We start from the raw sequence: 23,745 nt of genomic DNA, 5'->3' as shown, positions 1-23,745 counted from the left end.
ATCACTGTTCCCTGGACAACATGAAATATGGCCAGTATTAGCTGACATGAACGAACAATTCAAACTTGCCCAATTGAAACAAATTCTCTCCATTTTTCTATCTTAGATGTATTAGATGGCCAAACCGGCTCGTTTTTTGTTTCCGGTTCGCAACCTCTACTCCTTCTTCTACTCTGATTACTGGCAGATTACAGCCAGGCGTAGCCTATGGCGCCAACATCTGACCAAACTACGCTGTAACCAAGTTTATTTGCCCCAAACCAGTTGGTGGAAACACGTCTAATTCGCTTTTTTTGGTGACATTTCAAAAGTTCCCTTAAAATTTGCTTGAGAATTGAATGGAAACACTGCTTTTGTGTGCACAGAATCATGGGTAAATATGACCTATGCTTATATGTATTTTGTATGTGTTTGCCTGCGTCTTCTTGGACTTCCAATGCTGACAAAAGTATGCTTAAGTATGCACAATAATCATCAATAATCTGTTGATTATGACAATAACAATTGTTAATAGAGGCTAATTTCTGAAAACAGCCCCAGTAACTATGATAAAGGTACGATGTTTATATTCTGTAGCAGTATTTTTTGCAAACTTGGAGACATTTCTAAAGTATTTTTGTCACAATTGGTGGATGTTGTATTTACAGAGCAAATGTAAATGTTTGAATGTAACTCGCCATCTAATGCATTAATATTTGGTCTGCATTTTTGGCCGAGATAAATATGCGCCCAACCATTAGCTCATCCTTGTTATGATGCTGATGGAGCCTCACATCTTATATTTTTATCATAAAGCTGTGTAGGAGCTGACACGGTAGCGCTAAATAGCTGCTGATGTTCTCCCGTGTGCTCCTGCGCTCATTATCTCTCCGGTCCAGGCCTTGCTTCTCTCTGCTTTCTCCTGCCGCCCATCTCCTCCCCTGTGTACCAGCCGCTTTGCATACGACTGATGTTTAAATGCTGCATTGTTAACTGACGTGGGGTAGCCCTTTGCTGACCCGGGAGGTATTTGCTCGTTTGATCATGGGGCAGCAGTTTTAATGTATCGAAGCAGCGCCGCTCCGTAAAGCCCCCGGTATAAGTGGAGATGGAGGACGAAGGCAGGACGAGGGATCCATTGGTTGCAGGCCTGACAGTACAGAAGGAAGGTGATTATTAGAATATCTGGTGGTCAGCAAGGCCAGAAGGGACGCTGCTGACCCTGCACTTCCACTTATGCTGCGCTGGTGGGTGTTGGTATTCCACGGGGGTGTTGAGAGGGTTGTGGCAAAAGACAGAGAACAGGGCTCCATTGACTAGCGATATTTCCATCACAGTGTGTGTTTTTTTATAAGTGTTTGAATATTTGCATGAAAGTTTGTTCCAGTCCTTGTTCTGTGGTTTTCTCTTTTTTATTGTTTGTCCTCCTGCTATCTGATTTGCATCCTCTGAAATGGACCTCTCACCACAGCCATTAGCCACAAGGGATTTTTTATTCCCAGAGAAAGGTTTTTTTGCTCATTTTCCTTCTCACAAAGTTACGGAAATGTAGCCAATCAATTCAAACAGTAAAAGTTATTGGCCTTAGTTTGTCAGAAAGACTGGAGGAAGTTAACCAAAAGGCACAGTGTCAGTGAAAGCCTTTACATCTGTGTCACAGAGTGCACAAGAATCCCACGTCGCCAGCTGACAACACAACAGAAAAGAAGTGTTGAGGAAAAACAATGACACAAACAGTGTACAAGTTTGTGTTTACACCTTGGGACCTGTGTATGGAGACCCTGCTCGCGCTGAAGCTAACCAGGCTCTGGCCTTCTCAAAAGAAAATATTGAACACCCATACACCCTTCTCGCCTTTTCCCTTACCCTTCTTTGCCCTTTTTTTCTCTTTCCATCCTCTCCTTTTCTCTTCGGTTCGTTTCATGTGGGAAGTCTCTTAGAGCGGCAGTGACCATAGATACCACAGAGGGGGGAAAAAAACAGTAAGAAAACCCACTTCGCTCGACTTGATCATTAATATTTGATGGACAGTTCCCCCATGAATTTCCCATAGCGTTCCATAGTGGGCCTGTGATGTGCAGAACGTACGGCTACAGATGGAGATGATTTGTGTCCACGTGTACTGTCAGCCTTGCAAATGTCACAAAGTCAGAAGGAGTCATCACAACACTGAGCATTATCATTAAGGTATGCATTTCACACTGTTTTCTAAAAAGGCTTTCCCTCCTGAATAATCATGTTAACATGGTTCAGGTGAACTCTCTCCTTCTATATATCTATGTTAAGCACTACCGAGTCCTCTTGAGATCTCACAACTGGATTCTGCAAATATGGATTGGCTCTTGCATTTCCAAAAGTCCCAGAGCAGCCCGACTGCCCCTTGACTTTTGAACCGCGGGTTCACAGGAAAGCAGAGGTGAAGCAGCAATCTGCATCTCTCATGGTGCCTCACGCCCACACCGCTGCCGAGAAATGGAGAGAACGCCACATGAGTTTACCTCTCGCGGTGGAAGGAAAGAAACTGAATTGAAGGGAGAATTTGTGGTCGATTAACACATGCTGTCATCGCCGGCCCTCAAAGTTTCGCCTCTTTCTGTTGCCCCCCTATCTTCTCCCATTTTCTCGCTTCTTCGCTTCCTCTTTTCTTTTTCTGAGTTTTTCTCGCAGAAGGCTGACCCTGCATGGCTGCAGGCCCTGATTAGCAGGGCTTCAGAGCGCACAGTCTTATTGATCGGGCCTCCAGAGCACTATAAGCAAATGTAGCTGGAGCAACAAGTCAATAACGCTGTTACTGCAACAATCCCCGTCACACTGGTGGTTCCCCCAACCCCCCCCCCACACACACACACACACACTCCGAGTGCTTATTCTTCATGGGTTGGAGGAGAGATTTGGCGGCGAGGCAGGCAATCATGAGCAAATCAGTGTCGCTCAAAGGGCCTTGCGTACTCTTTTTCTCCTCCTATCTGTCTCACTCTCTTTATAAACCTCTTTTCTCCATTCTGGACGTCTGATTCTGGCTAACATTGGTGATTTCCTCCATGTAAAAGAGAGTTTATTCCCATTATCAACCATTATCTAACTTCCCTTTCTCATCTCTCCCAGTTCGACCCCTCCCCTCTTTCCCTTCTCTCAGTTTAGACACAGGGACTAGGGAAGCTAGTCTGCAAATTTAATGGAACAGCATGGATTATTTAGACTGACTAAAGCCTCCCTTGTAGTGTCAAATGGGGGGTTGTGGGATGACATTATACCCCTACATTCTCCTTCCCAGACTCCTCTCTGTCTGTCTGCTCTGCTTACCTGCTGAGTAAACCGATCTGGACCTGAATGTCCAAACCAGGCGGACCTGATGGTTCACATAATCCTTAATCGTACTGTGTTATTTCACACCAGATTGCCATACGCGCTCCTGTAGGTTTTCACACATTTCACTCAACACCCTCTTCATGCGAACACACACACGCACGCATATTCTGACACTGTGACCTTTGGCTGGCTTAGTCCTTTCATACCTGCAGGACAGAGCAAGGGGCAAAGGTGGCCCGACGGTCATGAGGTCAAGTTCAAGAAATGGCTTCTTCTCTCGCTCACCCGTGGCCCTGATATGAAATCCTAGCTCGGTTAGTCTGCATTCTGTCCACACTGACATGCAAACCTGACCTTTAAACCTCTGGAGACCAACAGAGGGAAGTAGCTTTAGTCGCTTTCTTTACTGGTGGACTTCCTGCTCTCCTAGATATCTGATCTGTGGCAGATTGAAACCAATTGACTCCAGAGGAAGAGAGGTCAGCCTTCCACTTTATTCCCTATTTCACTAGTTTTGGAAGTCCATTGCGGTCATATCTCTGATGGTAATACCTAAACGGTTAAATTGCTCTAATCCCTCATTATTTTCTCAAAGAAAATTGCCATCGTAAAGACATCACCCACAAAATGACCATTTGTATATCATTACTCACCATGTTACCTTGAATTCCTGAATAAAACTTTTTTTTTCTTGCATGCCTCCAAGGAGAACGGACAATTCTAAAAAGCAGTAAATCCTTGATGAATTGAAGTAAATGGGGGCCAGATTTAACGATGGCTATATCAAAACATCCGTTTACAAACTCTCACACAACTCGTTTTTAGTGTAATCCAAGTCTCATTTATCCAGTCGTATGCTCACTACCCAAACACATGCATTTTCACCAACTATGTAAAACAATTTCGCCACTACCATCTCCATCTCATGCTTGCGCATGCACACTGCGTGTCCATTTTCTTCTGTTTTTGGATTCTCCATTCACTGTGGAGGCATGTGAGAAAAACAAAGCTTTCTTTAAGAATTCAAGGCACCACACGGTGAGTAATTAATATACAAATAGTCATTTTGTGGGGGAAGTATTCCTTTAAGGTGTCTGTACCATATGGACTGCCCAGTGACCTTAATATGTTTTCAGAAATGTTTTAAGTGACCTCATTTTGACCCACCAGAGCATTTAGCTCTCTACGCTCCTCATACATTTGTCAAATTCATCAGCATTATTTAAAGGTACAGTGTGTAGGATTAGTCTCATCTAGTAGTGTGGTTGCAGATTGCAACCAACTGAGTACCCCTCTGCTCACTCCTTCCTTTCCTAGACTGCGGTAACGTGAGTCGCCGAGTGCAAAGCCGTGGTAACACCGTTTGCCTCGCTCAAAGGCCATCCATAATAACACTACTTTAGGATCAACGGAAGTCACACGGTGGCTGGTGATACCACGGTTTTACACTCTGCATCTCACGTTACCACAGTTTCACAAGCGTGTACAGAACTACGGTGGCCTTCAGAGCCAGTGTTTGGTGTGTCCGTTCTGGGCTACTGTAGAAACATGGCAGAGCAACATGGCGGACTCCATGAAGAGGACCCGCTCCCTATGTAGATATGAAGGGCTCATTCTATGATAACGAAAACACGATTCTTAGTTTCAGGTGATTCTACACTAATGAAAACATAGTTACGAATATTATATTCCATTTTTGCTAAAAGATCCCCCAAAATGTGACACACTGGCCCTTTAAGATGCTGATTGTTATTATCAGCATGAAGGATAAAAAAAGGGGGACATTATGTGTAACGTCCATGAAAAAGAACATCTCACAATGCATACAATTTACTACGGCCTTTTAAAGTCACTTTGATTATAGGTTGCAATCATGTAAACAGCCTCCTCATGTGTAAACCAGTATTTCTTTTTCTTTTATGCATCGAAAATAGAAGCAGGCAGAGATGCACACTTTGGAGAAAGACTGGTGATGTGAACAAACTTTGTCATAGACAATGTTTTATATTTTTTTAACTTACATGTGAAAGAATGTTTGCAGGCAAAAACATGGGCTTCTGACTTGGCCAGTTTGTATAAGAAGAAGGTCAGCATGTGTGGGTGTGTGTGTGTACTCGTATGTTCTGTGTGCGTGGATGTGTTTGTGTTCATGCTGGTGGGCAGCATTGCAACATCATCTGTATCTGGAGACGCACAGGATGCAGAACGAAAACCACACGGGACTCGAAGCAAATATTTGGAGAGTTGATTTAAAATGGCAAACAAACAGCACACGGAGGAGCTTCCACGACCAGTTAATAAAAAGACTCAGACGTAAACACTAATATCCTCATCGCTTCTTTGTCGCGGTGGAATCCTAAACAGACGTCTCTTTAGGCCCAAAGAGTTTAAAGCATTTATCTGATGAATGGATTTGTTTTGAGCGGAAACCAGTTTAAGGCATCTCACGGAATGAAAACTGTCGTGACAAGTCCTTGTGAAGATAAGTGCTTTGATTTCCAACTTGTGTAAAACTGTTTAAACTAATAACTACGGCAGACGAGGCACGATAAGGAAATGGACGTCCTGTCTTCTCCCAATTACTTTCAATTAAGTTTAAACGCTTAAATAAAACGTATCTGTCGTGACTGTTTTTTATATTGTGAGTCCAAACATTTCGTCAGTAAGCTTGAAGAAGTCAGGTCAAATTTCACAACAATAGAGTTGGTGTTAGGTGTCAGACTGTGGATGTGTTACTCCCTGCTTCCCTGACACCAACGGCAACAGAAAAACATCTTTCTGTAAAAGCAACAACAACAAAAAAACACTCACTTCGAAAAGTTATTTGGAGAAAAAGCTGTGCAATAATTAGATTAAGAAACCCTGTGTGATGCATAAGCAGTCCTCCCTATCTATGTCACCATGTTGTACCAGTAACAAAGCATGCAGATGACATTAACCACAGCCTCAGCTGTCTTACGCTCCCTAAGCATTCCAGCTCTCCTGTCTCATTTCCTTTTCTTTCTTAGCAGTAGTGTGCGCAAATGATTTATGTGCTTTAATGAGATTTCAATACTGAACAAACAATAAAAATTTATGGACACCATAGTTTTGGAGGCCTACAGCTCTAATGGCTAATGTTACGCCCTTTTTCCAGCGGGGCCAGTAATCGGATCTGCAGCTGGCTCTCGGCCCTTGCAGAATGTATACAAGGGGGATTTTGTGTTTTGGGAATTCTCAGCAGAAAGGAGAGATGGTGAGGAATGTCATGTTATCAGGATGTAGGAATATTAAATCTATTCTATAATCCCCAAGACAAGTTGTAGTTGAATAAAGAAGGCGTCGGTCATATGTTTATTTCTTAGTAATTCGAATCCAGACACACTGGGAGCAAACACTGAGCAAAAATTGGTTTGTTCACACGAGTAATGGATCTGGATTTCCTTTCCATCCCAGGCAAACTTGACAGTGACCATGACAAAGGGAACTTCATCCCACTATAGTTTGGCTCACATGACAAAATCCTTCTCCTTGTGTGCATGGGTTTCCTCTCTGATAGGAATATTTACTCTAATATAGGGCAGCAACTAACAAATATTTTCATTGTTGATTAATCTGTTGATTATTTTCTCAACGATTAGTTGTTTGGTCTATAAAATGTCAGAAAATGGTGAAAAATGTCGATCAGTTTCCCAAAGCCCAAGATTTCGTCCTCAAATGTCTTGTTTTGTCCACAACTCAAAGATATTCAGTTTACTGTCATAGACGAGTAAAGAAACCAGAAAATATTCACATTTAAGAAGCTGCAATCAGAGAATTTGGGATATTTTATTCTCAAAAGAATCCTCAAACCGATTAATCCATTATTGCCAATTAATTTGATAGTCGACAACTAATCGATTCATTGATTAATCGTTGCAGCTCTACTCTAATATCACTACAAATGTTATTCAATGCATCCTGTTACTTTATTAGTAATTATTTGTTCCATGTTCAACCACCTTGCATTGTTTAATACAATATTAAAAACCCTCTCTACTCTTGTTTTTGACAATTACCAAGTTTGTTACCATACTGCAGTGACAACTAGGGCTGGGTTACAATATCATCCCAATATCGATATTGAGGTATTTGGTCAAAAATATTGTGATATTTGATTTTTTTCGATATCGCCCATCTCTACCAGTACCAATACAAGTACCCTTAAAGTGATACCGATACCAATAGAGTACTTCATTTAATGTCTATCATGTGAATGGAAGCATTCAGTTGTGTAAAGAATGCCACCACCACCCTATTATTTTAATCAGACGCCACAGGTGTACAGCCATACTTTCGAACATATTGGTGGCATCTCGGCACACTGAACTGCCAACTTCGTCAAATATGCCGTGCTCGACTTCACCACACTACAGACTGTATTGTATTTGGTTGTAGATGCTGCTTGCGGTGAGCAAAACCATACAAATAGTTATTATTATTTTTCTAGAGCTTGGCACAAAAAGGATTGAATGCAGGTATTATTTGACTGGAGAAGTTTTGATGGGTTATTTCGGCAATACCTTAAAGGTACGATACCCAGCCCTAATGACAACCAGCTAATTATAAGGGCTATTATTCCTTATTTGTCATATATTCAAATAATCTAATTCCCTTAACTGTCTTTTTTCCATTGTGAGCTCCTAAGCATTGAAACTCATAATAGTGAGTGCACATGAACTCAGCCTACACTGACAATTATACAGTAAATACAGGCTGCTGCCATGCTCCTGTAGACTATAAACCGGTGACGTGACAAGCACATAGGGTAAACAATAGTGAAAAAAGTACTTCCTATCCCCATACCCCTCCAGCAAGAGAGAGGGAAGTAGAAACAGGAGTCGAGCAAAGGTGAGTGGAAAATAAGCAATATCACTCAACTGAATTTGGTGGACTGAATGTCCGAGAGAGGGGACGGAAAGAGGACACGGATGAGGATCGAGATAGATAGGGAAGACGGATGAGGGCGAGGGTTCAGGCAGGTAACCAGGCAGGGGAATGATCTGTGTATGTATTGAGCTCAGAAAGCCACCTGTACATCATACCGGGGATGAGGAGAAGCTGCAGCAGCTACACAAAATTGCTGCCGGCAAAAAAAGTTCTTAAAAATTCCAGACACAGTTGCAATGTATTCTCTGTTTCTCCTTCACCCACTCTGTCTCTTTTCCATTTCCCTCTCCATCTCCTTTTCTCTCTCTATCCATTTTTTTCATCTCTCACACACTCTTGCATATACATGCTCTCCTCTCACGCTGTATTTCCTCCTTCTCTTTACCTCCCTCTCTCCATTCCTCCTCTTCTTCTTCCCTCCCTCTCTTCCTCCTCTTGCAACACTTTTTTTTTCTGGGGGAGAAATGGGTCCCAGCCTAGGCTGCTGCTGGCCAGGGTTGTTAGCCGCCAAATAAAAAATGGATGAACTTGTAGAGCCCCGGTGCTGTTCTCCCCGCATCAAGTTGGTAGAAAGAGGGGGAGTAAAGTGGGAGACAGCGAGAGAGAGGGAGTGAATCAGGCTGACATGAAATACCTTGCTCAGACCACGTCCTCCAAATAAAAACCTGTCCATCTTTTATGTCAGTTTTCTCAGTGGTGAAAAAATTTTTTTTCTGTCAATACAGGTCAAGAAAAGGTCTGCGTCTTTTTTAGGAATCAATAATCTCGACAAAATACTGAGAAACTAGTTAGATAGCGAGACAAATTTGGAAATCAGTTTTATATTTTGTTAAAACAAAAGGTTTGTGAGAACAATTTGTCCAATATTGTTAGATGTTCATATGTTAGATTATAGAGTACTTTTCATAGTAAAATAACAGATTTAAAACCCCAATCACCAAATAGATTTGAGGTTAATTTATATACATAATTGAAAATTAAAATTTTATGAATTGTGTACACTAGAGCTGCAACGATAAAGGCCTTTTTTTTCTTTGTGCGATTAATCAAATTCATTCGTAAACTCAAATTCACTCAGAGCATTTTTCTAAAAGGAAACTCAATAAAATGCTTTAGTTTTTTAGCTTAGGCTATACAACAATTTACCTCCGACAGACTGCCAGACGCTCTGGGTCAATAGGATCCTGGTTTTGGCCTCTGCCTGCGTGAATCTATTCAAACCTTTTATTGAAAAAGTCTTGCTACTGTTGCAAATTGCCCCGCTGCCGGTATGAATAGTTTTGATGCGGAATTGCCATATATTTGATTGTTCCAGGTTTTCAAATGTGAGAATTTTAAGCATTTCTCTCTTTTATATCATTTTAAACTGAATATCTTTGTGTTTTGGGTGGTTGGTCAGATAAAACAAGACATTTGAAGGCATCACCTGCAGCTGCAGTAACTTGCGATCGTCATTTTCCACTATTTGTTGATATTTTGTAGACCGAATGATTCATCAGCAGATTAATCGATAATGAAAGCAATTGTCCACAAATCATGAATTCAAATATAAGCCTGTTCTACTCCAGTGTTTACTGATGTAAACAAACCCAATCACAATCAAAAAACATCAATGACCCAAGTATTACAGCTGCTTTTATCTGTGTGTGAATCAATTGCTGGAGTGATAGAAGGTTCCAGTCTTGTGGGGTTTTAGAATTGGAAGTGAGTCGACCTTTTTTCTTTACATTTAGATCACAGACTGTATCTTTATTGGGGCTGGGCGAAAATCTTTTATCCTGATATAGGTAATTTCATATCTTGATAAGGATGTATATCACAATATAGCATGTTTTCTGGTAATTCAATAAATAAATAGTCTATATAAAATAACCGCATGGCAAAGCCTATTTTTCTATACTGAATTAAACACTTGACAAATTATAAGTACTGAGTATTTTCTCATTTAATTAAGAACTTTAGTGCAAAATCAACATAACCGTTTCAAGTGAAATAATAGAGAAAAAAATAAAGAAATATTTCCAGCTACACACTGAATTAAGTTTGACCACTTTTTCTGAGAAATCTGAGTTACTATGTGCTTGTTATTAATCGTGATATAGGATTTCACAATACGATTCATTGAAAGATGATAAATTATCATATTGAATTATCTTTATATAATATAGATAACATGAAGGGAAAACATGAAATGTGTGAATTTGTGTCAGTATATATTTATTTATACAGCATCACATCAATGTACATGGTTACTAACTAAGTAAGTTTTTCTAAGCCTATCTTTACCGTACAGTGTGAGCGTGTGAGTGTTAAGGTGTTGCCAAGTTCTTAAATATTGTTTGTCTTATGGGAATTACATGATGTCGGGGACTCTAAATAATTACACTAAACAGCTTTTAATTAAAGACCTACTCCAGCTGCGTGTGTTTGCGTGTGTGTGCGAGTGTGTGTGTGTTGAAAATCATCATTTATCCTGAACACCCCCTTGGGGACAATAGGCAGAACATACGTGGCGGGGATCAGATCTCTCCAACAAACAGGTCAAGTCATTATCTCTGCAGAGAGAACATGAACCCGATCTGATCGTTCTTCCTCGTTTCATTCACGTGATTGAAGCGTCGCACGTTTCTCACCTTTCTTCACTCAAACTGGATTGATAGCCGGCCCGTGATCTCCACCTTTTGTTTTGTCATGTGCCAGGTGTGTGTGTGTGTGTGTGTGTGTGTGTGTGTGTGTGTGTGTGTGTGTGTGTGTGTGTGTGTGTGTGTGTGTGTGTGTGTGTGTGTGTGTGTGTGTGTGTGTGTGTGTGTGTGTGTGTGTGTGTGTGTGTGTGTGTGTGTGTGTGTGTGTGTGTGTGTGTGTGTGTGTGTGTGTGTGTGTGTGTGTGTGTGTGTGTGTGTGTGTGTGTGTGTGTGAGAGCCCCAGACCAGTACCAGAGTGTGTATATGTGCGCGCACGTGCGATGAAACATTTATTCGTATTAGTTTGTGATAACAAGTCGATGCATTAGTTAGGACTTACCCCCACCAGCGTTCCACCTCCATGTCCATCACTCAAACCATTTGTGAACACATTGATCCTTCCCTCCCTCTCCTCCCCCCTCTCCTCTCCCATGCTGTATATTCCCAGGGTTTGGAGGGAGGAGAGCCAGAATGGCTCAGACAGCCATTGATTTTTATTTTATTGGTCTACTAGTGGAAAGAGGAGGGATCGGGGAGGGCCTGAGAGATGCAACTCTGCTGCTAAGTTTCTCCTTATAGTGGAGACGCTAGTGTGTGTTTATGTGTGTGTGTGTGTTTTGGGGTGGGTTGGGCCCACAGTATCTGCTTATGTCTGTCTGACTGAGACTGTTTTTGTTTTGGATGTGGGGTGTGGGGGGGGGGGTGTTATCTGTCTGTCTGAGAGGTGTGTGTGTGTATATATATGTGTGTATGTGCATGTCCAGCCACCTCTGAGAGGCCATCAAAAGCTGTGTGTCAGCGTGTGTGTTTGCCCACCCTTGTGTGTTTTGTGTGGGCGCACACGTGTGTGTGTGTGTCGTTGAAGGGACTGGGGAATCTGGCGCTAGGGACCTGGACCCCAACACACACACACACACACACACACACACACACACACACACACACACACACACACACACACACACACACACACAGCTGAGGTGTATCCCGGTGCTCATTAGAGCTGGTAATAAGGCTGTGCTGCTGGAAGAGGAGGGAAAAAAAAAACAGGGAGAGGAAGAGAGGGAGGGAGGGAGAGGGTGGGAAGGGAGAAAAAGAGAAAAAAAAAAACGGGAGATTTTAAATTTTAATAACACAGGTACGATTTTGTAAATCTTTCCTGACAGAAAAGTCCTCATTATTTTCATCTGTCTCCGAGGAGCCTCTCCTCCAGCTCTGCCTCCCCGGGTAAACGGACTTCTCTCTCCCTCTCTCTCCCTCTCTCCCTCTCTCTCTCTCTCTCTCTCTCTCTCTCTCTCTCTCTCTCTCTCTCTCTCTCTCTCTCTATTTCTGTCTCTCCGCTCTTTTCCTCTCTTGTTTTTCACTCTCAGCTGCTTTATTGTCCATTTCCGTCCTTCCTGCTTGCTTTATTTTTTCCGCTCTCCTTTGCACACTCTCTCTCTCTTGCTAACATTAGTGCTGTATATTTGTGTGTTTCCGTCTAGTAAGGCGTTAGCTGACTGGCTGCCTGCGATGAAGGAACATCAGGAGCCAATAGAACAACCAGTATCACGGGCTGTTATTGGCTGGCGTCGCAGTTACACTTACTGTTGGTCTGTCTACATATGAGTGGGGTTTTTTTTGGAGGGGGGGCAGAGACAGAGAAAATACTCAGGGATCATAGTATCAGAGTAGGGAGCGGGGTAAAGGTAAGCCTTCTAAAACTTGGTGTGTAGGAGTGTGTATATGTGTGTCAGCATGTACGTCTGCTGCACCCTTGTACGTGCGCTGTGTGCATCACTCCACACACACACCTCACCCCCCCTCCCCACCCCCACACCCCACCTCTATGTCAAGTGTCAAAGCTGGAGGATGGATCCGGTTTGATAAGTTCTGTTCTGTCTGGCCACGTGTCAGGATGGGATCAACCATACGGCAGAGGAAAACCATGTTCTTCACTCTCCTACCTCCCAATTTTGGGGATTTTTTTTATTTCATTTTTAGGGGTTTTGGCAGGGGGGTGGGGGGGGGCAGGTATTTATGGGGTAAGTTTTTATTCTAGCCGCTTCTGTTGTGTGAGGAGTTTAGATGGTGACTTTTACCGTAGGAGCTCATTTGACTTGTGAGCTCATCGTAAAGTGCTTTGCTGGATGCGGAATACAAATCTGTAGATTAGATCTACAAGTGACAGCATGCAGATGAGTCGTCCAGAGGATTATGAAAATGATCTGTCCCCCGGGATTCTCTTTTTATAGACACCAGTTGTTATGAGTGACCAAATGGAAAAAGATTAAATGCACGATGAGCAAAAATAACTTTATTATTTGTTCGTTTTTCTTTTCTATTGTACACCTAGTAGGGCTGCCCAATCTTAGTCGACGAATCTGTTGTTTTGGTCTTAGTCGACTAAGATTTCTTTAGTCGATTAATCATTTTTTATGCTTTTTTTATGCTGAATGATTTATTTCCAAGAAACTTTTGAGCACATCTCTGGTAAACACAAGATTTAGAGTGGTGCTTTTGTGTGATTCTTTCTGGAGAAACTTGGTTTCGAGATCAGAATTTAAATCAAGCTAATCAATTTGTCAACAAAACCTTATGAGTGTTAGTCGACTAAGAATTTATTTGGTCAAGGACGGCCCTATCACCGAGTAGGGATGCACTGATCCGACTTTTTCAGCCCTGATAGCGTTACCTGGGCTTTGGGTATCGGCCGATACCGAGTACCGATCCGATACGGATGAATTAATAAGCTGTATGCCTCACTGTGTGGAAGTGACTGGGATCATTCTTTTATGTGTAAGGCAACATCAGGCTTTACTTCAACAATTAATACATGTATTTAATTGTTCTTTATTATTAAAATAATAAATCATACACCAGCAACTTGGAAAAAAATCTTCAAAATTAACAGGAATTACGATTCAAGTGTAAACCTTTTTAATGCAGAAATTGGTCAAAACTTAAACAGGAATTAAAATTCCAGTCAATAATGTATATAGTATATAAACATAGAATTGAATTGAAATGTTCGGCCCCATTGTCACCAAAATCCAATCCAGCTATTTGAGTAAGTATCGGCCCGATATCCGATCCGGTATTGGTGCCTCCCTAACACCGAGTATTGATTTGTAATAGAAAAAGAATCATTTCCTCCCCGGGCTATAATGTAACATAACTAGTGACTTTCCAGCCGTCTCACCTGTGTGGCGGTTAAAGGAGAGTGATGACATCAATATCCTCGCTCCTCAAGCTGTCAGAGGAAACGACTGTGGCTCTTTGCAGTGTCACAGACGCTATTTCTTAGATGGATTTTATCAAGTGAATTATGACTGTACCTCCCTCTGCTACATGTAACTCCTCCAAGTCTGTCTGGCTAGATCCTTATGTGTGCACGTGTGCCTACAGGTCCTCTGGTTATACGTGACCCCCATGATCTTATAGTTTCACTTGAATTATTGCGAGCATCAGAAAAGGTTATTATTACTGGTTTAGCCTCGACGTTTTGTTGCTCGCAGTGGATTAAAACACACAGCTAGAGAAGTGAAAGGCATACTTAGAGTTTGAGTTGTGGCAGGATTGAATTTAACCTTCAAAGTTTTTGATTTGGGCAGTACAACGTTTGCATCAAGCTCTTCTGTTTAAAGGGTTTGAGTCGCCGCAAATAAGATCAGCTTCTTTACATTAGACTTCAAGACATGTTTTGTTAGATTGGTGCACAGAGAATCAGTTTAGGTCAAAGTAAGTCTTTTTTTTAGAATATCTGTCCCCTGAGAAGGCGTTCTTGAATCTGCGGCACTGTCATATTCCTTACCGCTTTGAACGTTTTAAGTGTTTGAAGTTATTCAGCGTTGTTTGCCACCAAATCAGACTCCTTTTAATGAATGCGATTTTTATAGAGCTGAACTCCCCCCTCCCTCTCTCTCCTCATCCATGAGGCTAAAACTAACTTCCTGTTCATTTCTCCACCCCCAGGCCTCGAGTCACGCTCCCCTCTTCTTTTCCCCAGCTGAAAAAGTAACAAACAACACAAAGCGATCTGGATTCTCCCAACACGCTCACACACCAGCACCTCCTCTGGGTATTTGGCTGGGATAAATAATCATTGTAAATAATGAATGTCAATTAATAGGGGGAGACGTGGCCTTGCTAAGCACGCTCTGATTAGTGTTTCAGTGGGATCTCCTCCCCAGCTGGCTTCAGCCAATCATCTCCGCCTCATCACAGCATCCCGAATACCGCTTCAACTCTTCCCACAACACAGACATATGCAGTTTGATTATTTTTATTACTATGTTGGTGTTGTTTTTTTTCTGTAGGTTGAAAACTCAGCGTGGCTTAAGACAAGAGCAGGATATAAAAATATACCATAACTGTTATTTGTGTTGCACACGACATGGTTTACTGTACACAGCATGACACTTTGATGGTAATGTATGCATTTATTCAAGGATAAACTGTCTACTTATAAAGCAGTGCTACTTACAAACAGTAGTTGTAATGAGCTCTCTGGTGTTATCCAGTGAAAGCGTCACACTATGTCGGAGAAAAGGCAAAGTGTCTTGCGCCTGAAAAGACGTTCATGATGTACTACCATAGACGGCATACTTTATATACAGATGGACGACGCATCTTTACTTCCTTCCACTAAGCCAAAGCTTAGTAATATTTTGGCTTAGTTAAGCCCATGCTAGCGTGAGCCACTTAGCTGCTACGTTAGCACCACGGGTAGCTGTTTGGCTAGAAAGACACAACAACTAACCGTAATATCACTATAACTACATTTATAATAAAATTGACACATATTCTATTACACAGACTTGTGGCGGTTATGGAAAGTTAAAGGTCTTATTGATAACATTTTTATGTAGACAAATGTTTTTAAAAAAAATAATTCATCCACAGAGCTTTTAAAAGGTGCCGAAAAAAAGTATGGCTTTTCCTGAAAAGAAATATTAGGATTGTGAATTCATCATTTAAAAAATGTTGGCGGGTCCAAAAGAAATGTTTTGTTTATCGCTGTGGAAGATATCTGACATTCGGTTCCCACTTCTAACAAGGCTTGTGAGCCAATAGTAAAACAACGTTGGTATCAGGTGGTATCTCTGGGTTGTCAGTTAATGCGGAAAAAACAGATAAATGGCTCACGGAAAGTGCCTGGCAACGACTTGTTGTGAAGTAAATGCAATGGAACGGGGGTGGGAGAATGCAACATTTAGTGGCTGAATGTTATCAATAGCACCTTTAAAGTCGCCTCTCTCGTACAATTCCCGATCCTCAAGCTGCGACTACTTCAGCCAGAGCAGCTGTCAGTCACAGCTGTCAATCATGACGTCTCACCCCCTTTTTATAGCATCAAATAACTAATTAAAACCAAACTTATCAGAAAAAATGAACACTTGAACACATCAGCGTGACAAGAACTACCTATAATGACAGAAATCATCTTCGGGAAAAATGTATTTGATGAGTACTTTGATTTTTTGAGATGTCCCATCTGCTAACATGGAGGGGGCGGGCTTTATGACCTATACTGCAGCCAGCCACCAGGGGGCAATCCAGATGCTTTGGCTTCACTTTTGGGGAGCTGTCATGTCGTCCATCTTTATATGTGTGTTACAAGTGATTGGTTATAGTTTTCAGGATTTTTGTATGTGGCTGGAGAGTCCTTTGTGCAAAGTAGGCACTTCTCTGCAAAAAGCATACACAAAGGAAATACAAAGACGTACTGTGATACATTTTGTCATCCTTTCTTCCATAGCTGAGGTTTTTAAACTAAGTGTCGAGGCTACTGCGGGTCCGAGCTGGTGTGTCGGGCTCCGGCTTGGGCTTTAGAGGGTAGCAGGGTGACTGAGCAACCAGCCAGCACCCCCGCTCCCCAGTGATAAATGGCCACAGCATGGGCTATTCATCTCCTGCTTAGAGAAGTGGACAGTGCCCCACCACCCCCTCCTCGGCCTCTCCTCCACCCCTCCACATGTCAGCAAATGTGATAATTCTCTCATTTGTCAGGAGCAGCGGAGGGTTCGGACTGGAGTTTGTGTGTGTGTGTTTGTCTGTGCCCGTGCATGTGTGGTGATGCAAACTCTGGAGAATTTTTTTTCGGACACACACTCTTGATGCCGGTAACTCCTCTGCACACAACCAGCAGCACACACACCCCACTCCTTCGAAGCCCCCCTCTTGTCAAGTTTACTTAGGTCACAGTGGGAAAATTTAAACGCGCAAAAGAGTGAGTCGTTTTATGGCAAATTCCATCAGTAATTCAGTTATTTTTATTACCTCCAGGAGACTACCGAGCCACTTTTTCCACCTTTATTGTGCAAATAAAGTTTTAGAGCCTGTGTGTGCGTGTGTTTGTGTATCATGCTAAGTGTTTTGTATGCTCGTATGTGTGTTTAGGCACGTCGGTATGACACATTTTTACGGAGGCTACGAGTGTGACATTTTAGACACAAGCTTTGTGTTGGAAATACTGCGTGTGTGCCAGTGGTCGTATACCGGTAAATACCATGTACGCAGACCTCATGGTGGCTATTAAACATGATAAGCCTCCAGTTGAGGGCTGGTCATTTAGTTTGCGCGTAAACATGTGACTGTTTTACGTGTTCTCCGTAGACACACTGTGACTTCTGTGAACCTTTGCTGATCTCTCTTTCTTTCTCTCTCTCTCTGTGCAGGATCATCCAGAATCGCGTCCTGGTCTTCGTCCTCGGAGCCATCATCCTTCTCACCATCATCCTGGCCATCTATTTCAATCTGCGAGGCCACTGATCTCCCCCTCTCTGCACACACATATACACTCGCTCCTCCTCTGACACAAATACAAACACACACACGCGTGATTAATAGCGACAAAAGCGTTGTTCTGCCGTAATTAGGACAAATGGTCCCCATGAATCACTGTTTCCAACGCCTGACAGGGAGCTTTTTTTTTTTTATTTCCATCTCTTTCTCCTTTTCCTGTTTGCTCTTTCTTTCTGTCCCTCTCTACCTTTATTTTTCACTTTCTTCTTCTTTCTTTTCTCCTCTCAGTTTTGTTCTCTCTCTGTCAGGCTCTCTCCTGGGACAAGAATCGGGGATGTTTTTATGATAGTTCATATTTTTCATGGTGTCGTCCTCAGTCTGCAGCCCATCTCGTGTCCCCAGGTGAACACGGCCTGGGGATTTTTTCTTTTTTTTTTGTTTGTAACTCGAAGCAGATTCCAGATATGTAGATTATTTTTGGGTCAAGTGTTATTCGCGGGATGTGTGTGCATGCATGAGAGACGGAGGGAAAGACACACATTCGCATGTGCATGAGTGACAGTCATGGATTGGGGGGGCGCCCCGCACTGTGTTTGTTATTAACACCAACACATGCTGTCGTAATGTATGAGCTCTTCTGTAACTAAATGATTCAGCTGTTTCTCCACGTAGCCCCTACAGTACAAAAGCACAGAGGTGAGTGCCTTTTAGATAAGATATGCTGTTCAACACTCCTTCTTTAAAAAGCTCAGCAGAGCCCAAAATAGACGAGTGGCGCAGCTTTGAAAAAAAAAAGAGAATGCACATAAAAAAGGTTGAGGTCAGTTCAACTTCAGTTCAGTCAATCAACGTGTTTGTTTTCAATTACTGTGCTTCAGGAAGGATATATGAACATTTCAAAAAAAGATTTTGTGATTAAATAAAATATTTTAACATGTTTTTAATTGAAAAGGGAACTGACCTCAACCTTGGCTCATACAATACATAAATGTAACGCAGAGAAAGGTTTCTTCTAACTAGCATTAATATCCACATTTGGTACAATTCCCCAAACGCAGATTTTCATTCCTGCTCTGTCATTGTGAAAAATTGTAGGCATCATACTGTATGTGCTAACATTTAAATCTACATCATGTATAGTGTTTTGCTCTCAATGCAAGTTGTAACTATTTATTTATAAATGCAAATTAACGTTTCCGTGTTAGAACTGTATATTTTCTGAAGTATTCAGAATTAACATTAAGCACATGTTTTCTGTGATTAGACTGTAAAATGCAGACTGCACACCAGGACCAACTGAAATGTGTGGATTTCAAGTTTTCTGTCTTAAAGGGTTGTTTTTTCTCATCTTCTTCTTCTTTCTGTTCTTTATAAATGGATCAAACTTGTTTTAGAACCGGCACTTTTTTTTGTTCTATATTTTTTCTTGTCAAGATTGTGATGCAGTCCTTGTTTCTGTGTTTATCTGTACTGCTGACTTCTGATGTGATACATTTGCAGGTGTTTGAAGAAAAAAAAAAAACGTGTGCACGAGTTTACTGCTGTTTAATTCTTCAGGGGGGTATTGGAGAAATCTAAATTTAAGAGCATATTTGGAGAATTTTCAGAAGTTGAGACACATGAAGGTAACGCTGTACACGCCACACACACACACACACGCAGAAGTATTGGAGTGTGTGTGTGTGTCTCCTGTGGTCGTTGTGGTGGTTCCCGGCGAGGACATTTGCTATTCTGTTTCAGGGCCACGGTCTTCATTTTCCAAGACGCGGGGGTGTCGGGGGTGCCCCCCCAACACACCCGCACCAACCGCCATTTCACAGGCCCTCACTAGCCGCGGCGCCGGCGTCTGCTTCAAAGCCTCAAATTAATGGCCAACAAAATAGTGTGCCTCTGACCGTCCCACGCGGGGCCGACCCACCAAGACTTATCATTAAAGTGGAGGAGTAATGAAAAAAGGAAGGAAGCAAAGAGGAGAGAGAGAAGGAAGGAAGTGAACAAGGAAGCATGGAGGTAGGGGGTGAAATCCCTGGCAGTTTGACAAACCTCATCTGGTAATGACCCTCAGTGATTGTTTTTTCACCCAGTATGTGTGTGTGCTACCTACGTGCCGATGTGCTCCTCTCTTCTCCTCCTCTCTCTTTCTATCTTTCTCTCCCCTCCTGCTCCCCCCTTTTCTCTCTACCTCTCCTGCCACCTTTTCTCCTCCTCCCTGTCCTCCCCTCCCCTCCCTCCCTCCCTCCCTCCCAGCCTGTCAGATGAGCGGAGCAGTAGCTAGCGAGTGAGCGGTGGAAGGCAGCGTGGCGGCGGCTTCTATTTGAAGTTGTAATGGTGTCAAAAAGTCAGGGCTGACTGACAGACGTCAGTCCCACAGGGCCTCATTAAAAACAGACCCACTTGACAAGGAAATAATTGAGCGCCGGCGACAACTCGGGGGCCCCTCCGCGTTTTTAGATGTTTTTATTTTCTTTTCATTATTAGCGCCGAGCTATTATGTTCATTAAGAAATGGCATTAAAACAAGTTTTTAAAAAGCGGGGGGGAAATGGAGGGAGGGGCAGAGGGAAGGCAGGATGCATGGAGGTGGGAAGATAACGATTTGTTTAGAGCCCCCGTCCTGTTTTATTATTTAAACAGGAGCACTGTCATGTGATACCTTGGCAGACGTCGGCTATCATCTGCCACTCCTCCCTTTTTTCCCCTCTTTTTCTCCTTTTTACTCATCCCTCGCTTTCCCCCAGCTTTTATCTTTCCCCTCCTCTCTTTCTCCACCTGCCCATCTCTCTTCATCCCTTTCTTTCTCTCCCTCTGAGCGGCGGGTGTCGTTGGAATATGAACTAGATTATTCATCAGTGCCCCCCCACAAGCCCCGCTACCACTACCCCCCCATCCGCTGATTTGGTTTTCGACAAGCGTCTCGCCGCAGAAGGCTGAGGATGAAAACTTGTCAAAAATAGGTTATATCTTATTCCAAGGGGCAACAATAGCAGCAGGTACAGACACCTTTTAATATTTAATTTAGACGGGTGTTAACCCTCCTTAAGTGACTGGAGCTGTGTCTTCCATACAGACACCAGGAGAGGAACAGGGGGGGGGGGAAGCCAGCAAGAGGGGAGAGCAATTAATTATTTGATGTCTGAAAAGTGATTTTGAAGCTCTCCCTGACTTCTTCCTGTTTCCCAGATAGAGGTTCCAGTCTTTGGGTGTCCCTGTTCATTCTCTACACCAACCACGTCCTCAGCATGGCTGTCCTGTGAGAGTTGAAACATTACCACTCGAATCACATTCAGATCCTCGCTCTCCGCTGTGCCTCTCTTGATACGGTAAGCGATCATATAGGAATGGTCTCTTATTTCATCAGCGGAAATTATTTTCTGGAGGAATTATCTTTTTACACCTCCGTGTTGCGTCAGTCTGCCTCGCTAACATATCTCGCGCCCAGGCTCGGCAGTCGTTCCTGTTCTCCCCGGTCCTTTCTAGTACATAAAAGTTCCTTTTTAAAAAAAAAAAAAAAGAGGTTCCTCAACAAGGAACCTCTGTGATGCGCCACTATTACAAAAAGCCTGATGTTTGTCAGCCATTTAAGACGACAAGGGATTGTGACAAGCGTCGTTTGAGCTGTCTGTCCCCTGGCGAAGGGCGGGCCTTAAACGGGATGAACAGCTCCAGTGGTGGGATCACGACGGGAGGGTGGGCGCTTCATCTCCAGGAGTGTCCGTGATGCTGCCACCCCCCCCCGCCACCACCACCACCACCACCACACAAACACCCACGTATTAAAGGAGGCCCTGCAACAACAACTACCCAAGAAAAAACCCACAATGGCACTGTTTGAGAACTACAATGAGTCTTCTACTGTTTGATTCAGCACACACAAAAAAAGAGCGCACATGCACTGCTGCACGTATGGTGGACGCCCAACACCCCCCCTCCGATAAAGAGACACACACACGCTCTAGTGTACGGCCGTTAGAAGAGGAGCCATGTTCTCCGTTTGTACACGGCACCAGTCCTAGCAGAATGGCTTTCTTTCTCTCCTCCGGCCCTTTATCTGTCTTTTTCTTTCGCCCCCATCAGCGCCGTCGACCATTTTAATGGTGTTTGCGCTCGCGAAGACATGACAATGCCCCCCATTATTTGAGGAAGTCACACAGCCATACATACATGGATGTTTGTGTGCATGTGCGAGCAGGATGTGTCCCCCCGTGGTTGAGATGGAGCTGGAGGACTTGGTTGCAAAAGAGATTGAATTATCTGTATGCACGAATATCTGTCATTTCCCTTCAGTCTGTCTTGTTTCCTTCAGAGCTACTCCTAAAACTATAAAGATGACTTTTTATGACGTCGGCGTTGTTTAACATCTGTCATTAAAGCAGTTCTGAATCTCAGCAAACCAAAGACGCTGTGTCATAAGTTGCCTCCTCTAGCCGCCGTGTGCTGTCATTGCAAAAAAAACACTCCAGTAAGGAGGTTGACATTTTTCAAACCTATAGCAGCACCGTCTGCCTCCTTTTTGATTTTAAGAGCACACCTAGCCTCGCGCAGGAGACTCTCTAATTCTGTTTTTGCCACGGAGACAATAGAAACACAAAGAGCCGGGTCAGAGCTAGACTGAGCCAGGCTAAACCACTCGGCACACCGCCCCCTCCTCCTCCTCCTCCTCCTCCTCCTGCTCTCCCCTCCATCTCCATCTCCATCTCCATCTTACCCTCCATCTCTCTCCCTGTAGAATACTGCCACAGCCTTTGAACTGAAATTAACACTTTACCACTACAAAGACATACAGTTGTAACCAGCAATGTCATTTGCATGATGATGGGGAGTTGGAGAAAATGGAGCTGTTTTATAGTGGCAGAAGCTTTCGCTCACATTTATTTATTTATTTATTTGTCAGTATTTCCTTGCCCTTTGCCCTTTCAATTAGATTCGTACTGTATGTAAATGAATGCAGTGTGCCCAAGTAGATGTTAAAGATAATCATGTTACATTTATGGATTGTTTTGTCCACATTTGTTGAATGGATTTCACCTGTTCTCAAGCAAAAGTAGCCAGCAAAATCATGACTTGGTGCACTTTTTGCCTGTCCATTTTAAAAGTAGACGGATGATAGTAAGAGACAAATGAGGAGAAGAAGTGGGGGTGAGCGCAAAGGAGGTGAGGTTGCCTGGGAGGCACTCAGTGGCCTGGACGTTCAGAGAGAGGAGGGTTTAGTCGGGCTCGCCCCTGTACAGTAATTTACTTTGCATATGGCGTCTTAGCAGACACGATTCTAAATTTCCAACTGGGAGGCATCAGTGGAGGAATCACTGTCTTCAAAAGACGGCCTGCCAGTCACGCTCCTCCCGTAGCCGGAGATCTGAGCGCGCGCTGATAACCCGCGACATCTTTCTGGAAAAACGGGGAGTCGATCAGCTTTGATGGAGCACATCCGCCATGACAGGCTACTGAAGAGCTCGCTAATCAACTGGGGAGGGGAGGAGGAGGAAGAGGTGGGGGCATCGCTTAGCATGACAGCACGGAGGAGAAGGGTGGTGGTGGTGGAGAGGGGGATGGATGGACGGACAGATGGGTGGATGGAGAAGGTGTGCACTTTACTTGTTCGCTCCTAGACATGCAGGTGGATGGATGAGAGGGAGACAGGAATGTGTGTTTGCATTGTCTGGAAAAAAGGGCACCCCCTCCAGCAGCCTGTTACCTCCCCCCCCCACCCTCTACGAAACCTCCGCCTCAGATGGTTGGTGGCAATTAATTATTCATGAGAGGGCATCCAATCCCAGAGCTCGGCGGCCAGTCTTCTCCACGTAGGCCAGGAAGTGGAATTGGATTCTTATGAGGGGGGCCTGTTTCAGACTGGTGCATGGGGGTCAATTGAATCGGGAGTCCAAAGGTTACAGAACCTGTATGATGTCCTCTCCTATCCCTCCGCCTCTCGGAAAATAGTGACGCACAGAAAGTACATGAAAGAATCCTGCTTTGTCCTTATCAGTTTCTCATTAAAAGGTTTTTCTCAGACCCCTTTTGACCAGTTTAGAAGTTGGAACAAGCTCGCTACAGTTTACACGAGTCCCATTTACTCCCATAATCCACTCAAGCTCCAAATTACGAAGCAAACTTTCCCCCCGAACTACCTTACACGCAGCACATAC

The 23,745-nt window shown here is 43.3% G+C and overlaps 1 protein-coding gene across 6 annotated transcripts in view; it reads left to right on the top strand.

The window, feature by feature from the left end:
* The window catches only part of vti1a (vesicle transport through interaction with t-SNAREs 1A), a 135,930-nt gene extending 116,794 nt beyond the window's left edge, over nucleotides 1–19,136 (top strand). For 4 of the 6 annotated variants that reach the window (XM_074620367.1, XM_074620370.1, XM_074620365.1 and 1 more), the window contains one exon: nucleotides 17,537–19,136. Coding sequence is in view for 2 of the 6 variants with exons in the window: in XM_074620365.1 (XP_074476466.1) it covers nucleotides 17,537–17,630 (94 nt within the window). In the remaining 4 variants the exon portion in view is untranslated. The remainder of the gene's footprint in view (nucleotides 1–17,536) is intronic. The other 2 variants (XM_074620371.1, XM_074620369.1) reach the window with 2 other exon arrangements.
* Nucleotides 19,137–23,745: the final 4,609 nt, after the last annotated feature.

The sequence above is a fragment of the Sebastes fasciatus genome, chromosome 20 (genome assembly GCF_043250625.1).
Source record: "Sebastes fasciatus isolate fSebFas1 chromosome 20, fSebFas1.pri, whole genome shotgun sequence".
Lineage (NCBI taxonomy): Eukaryota > Metazoa > Chordata > Actinopteri > Perciformes > Sebastidae > Sebastes > Sebastes fasciatus.
Note: the sequence above shows the minus strand (reverse complement) of the source record. Positions and strands in the feature narration are given on the sequence as shown.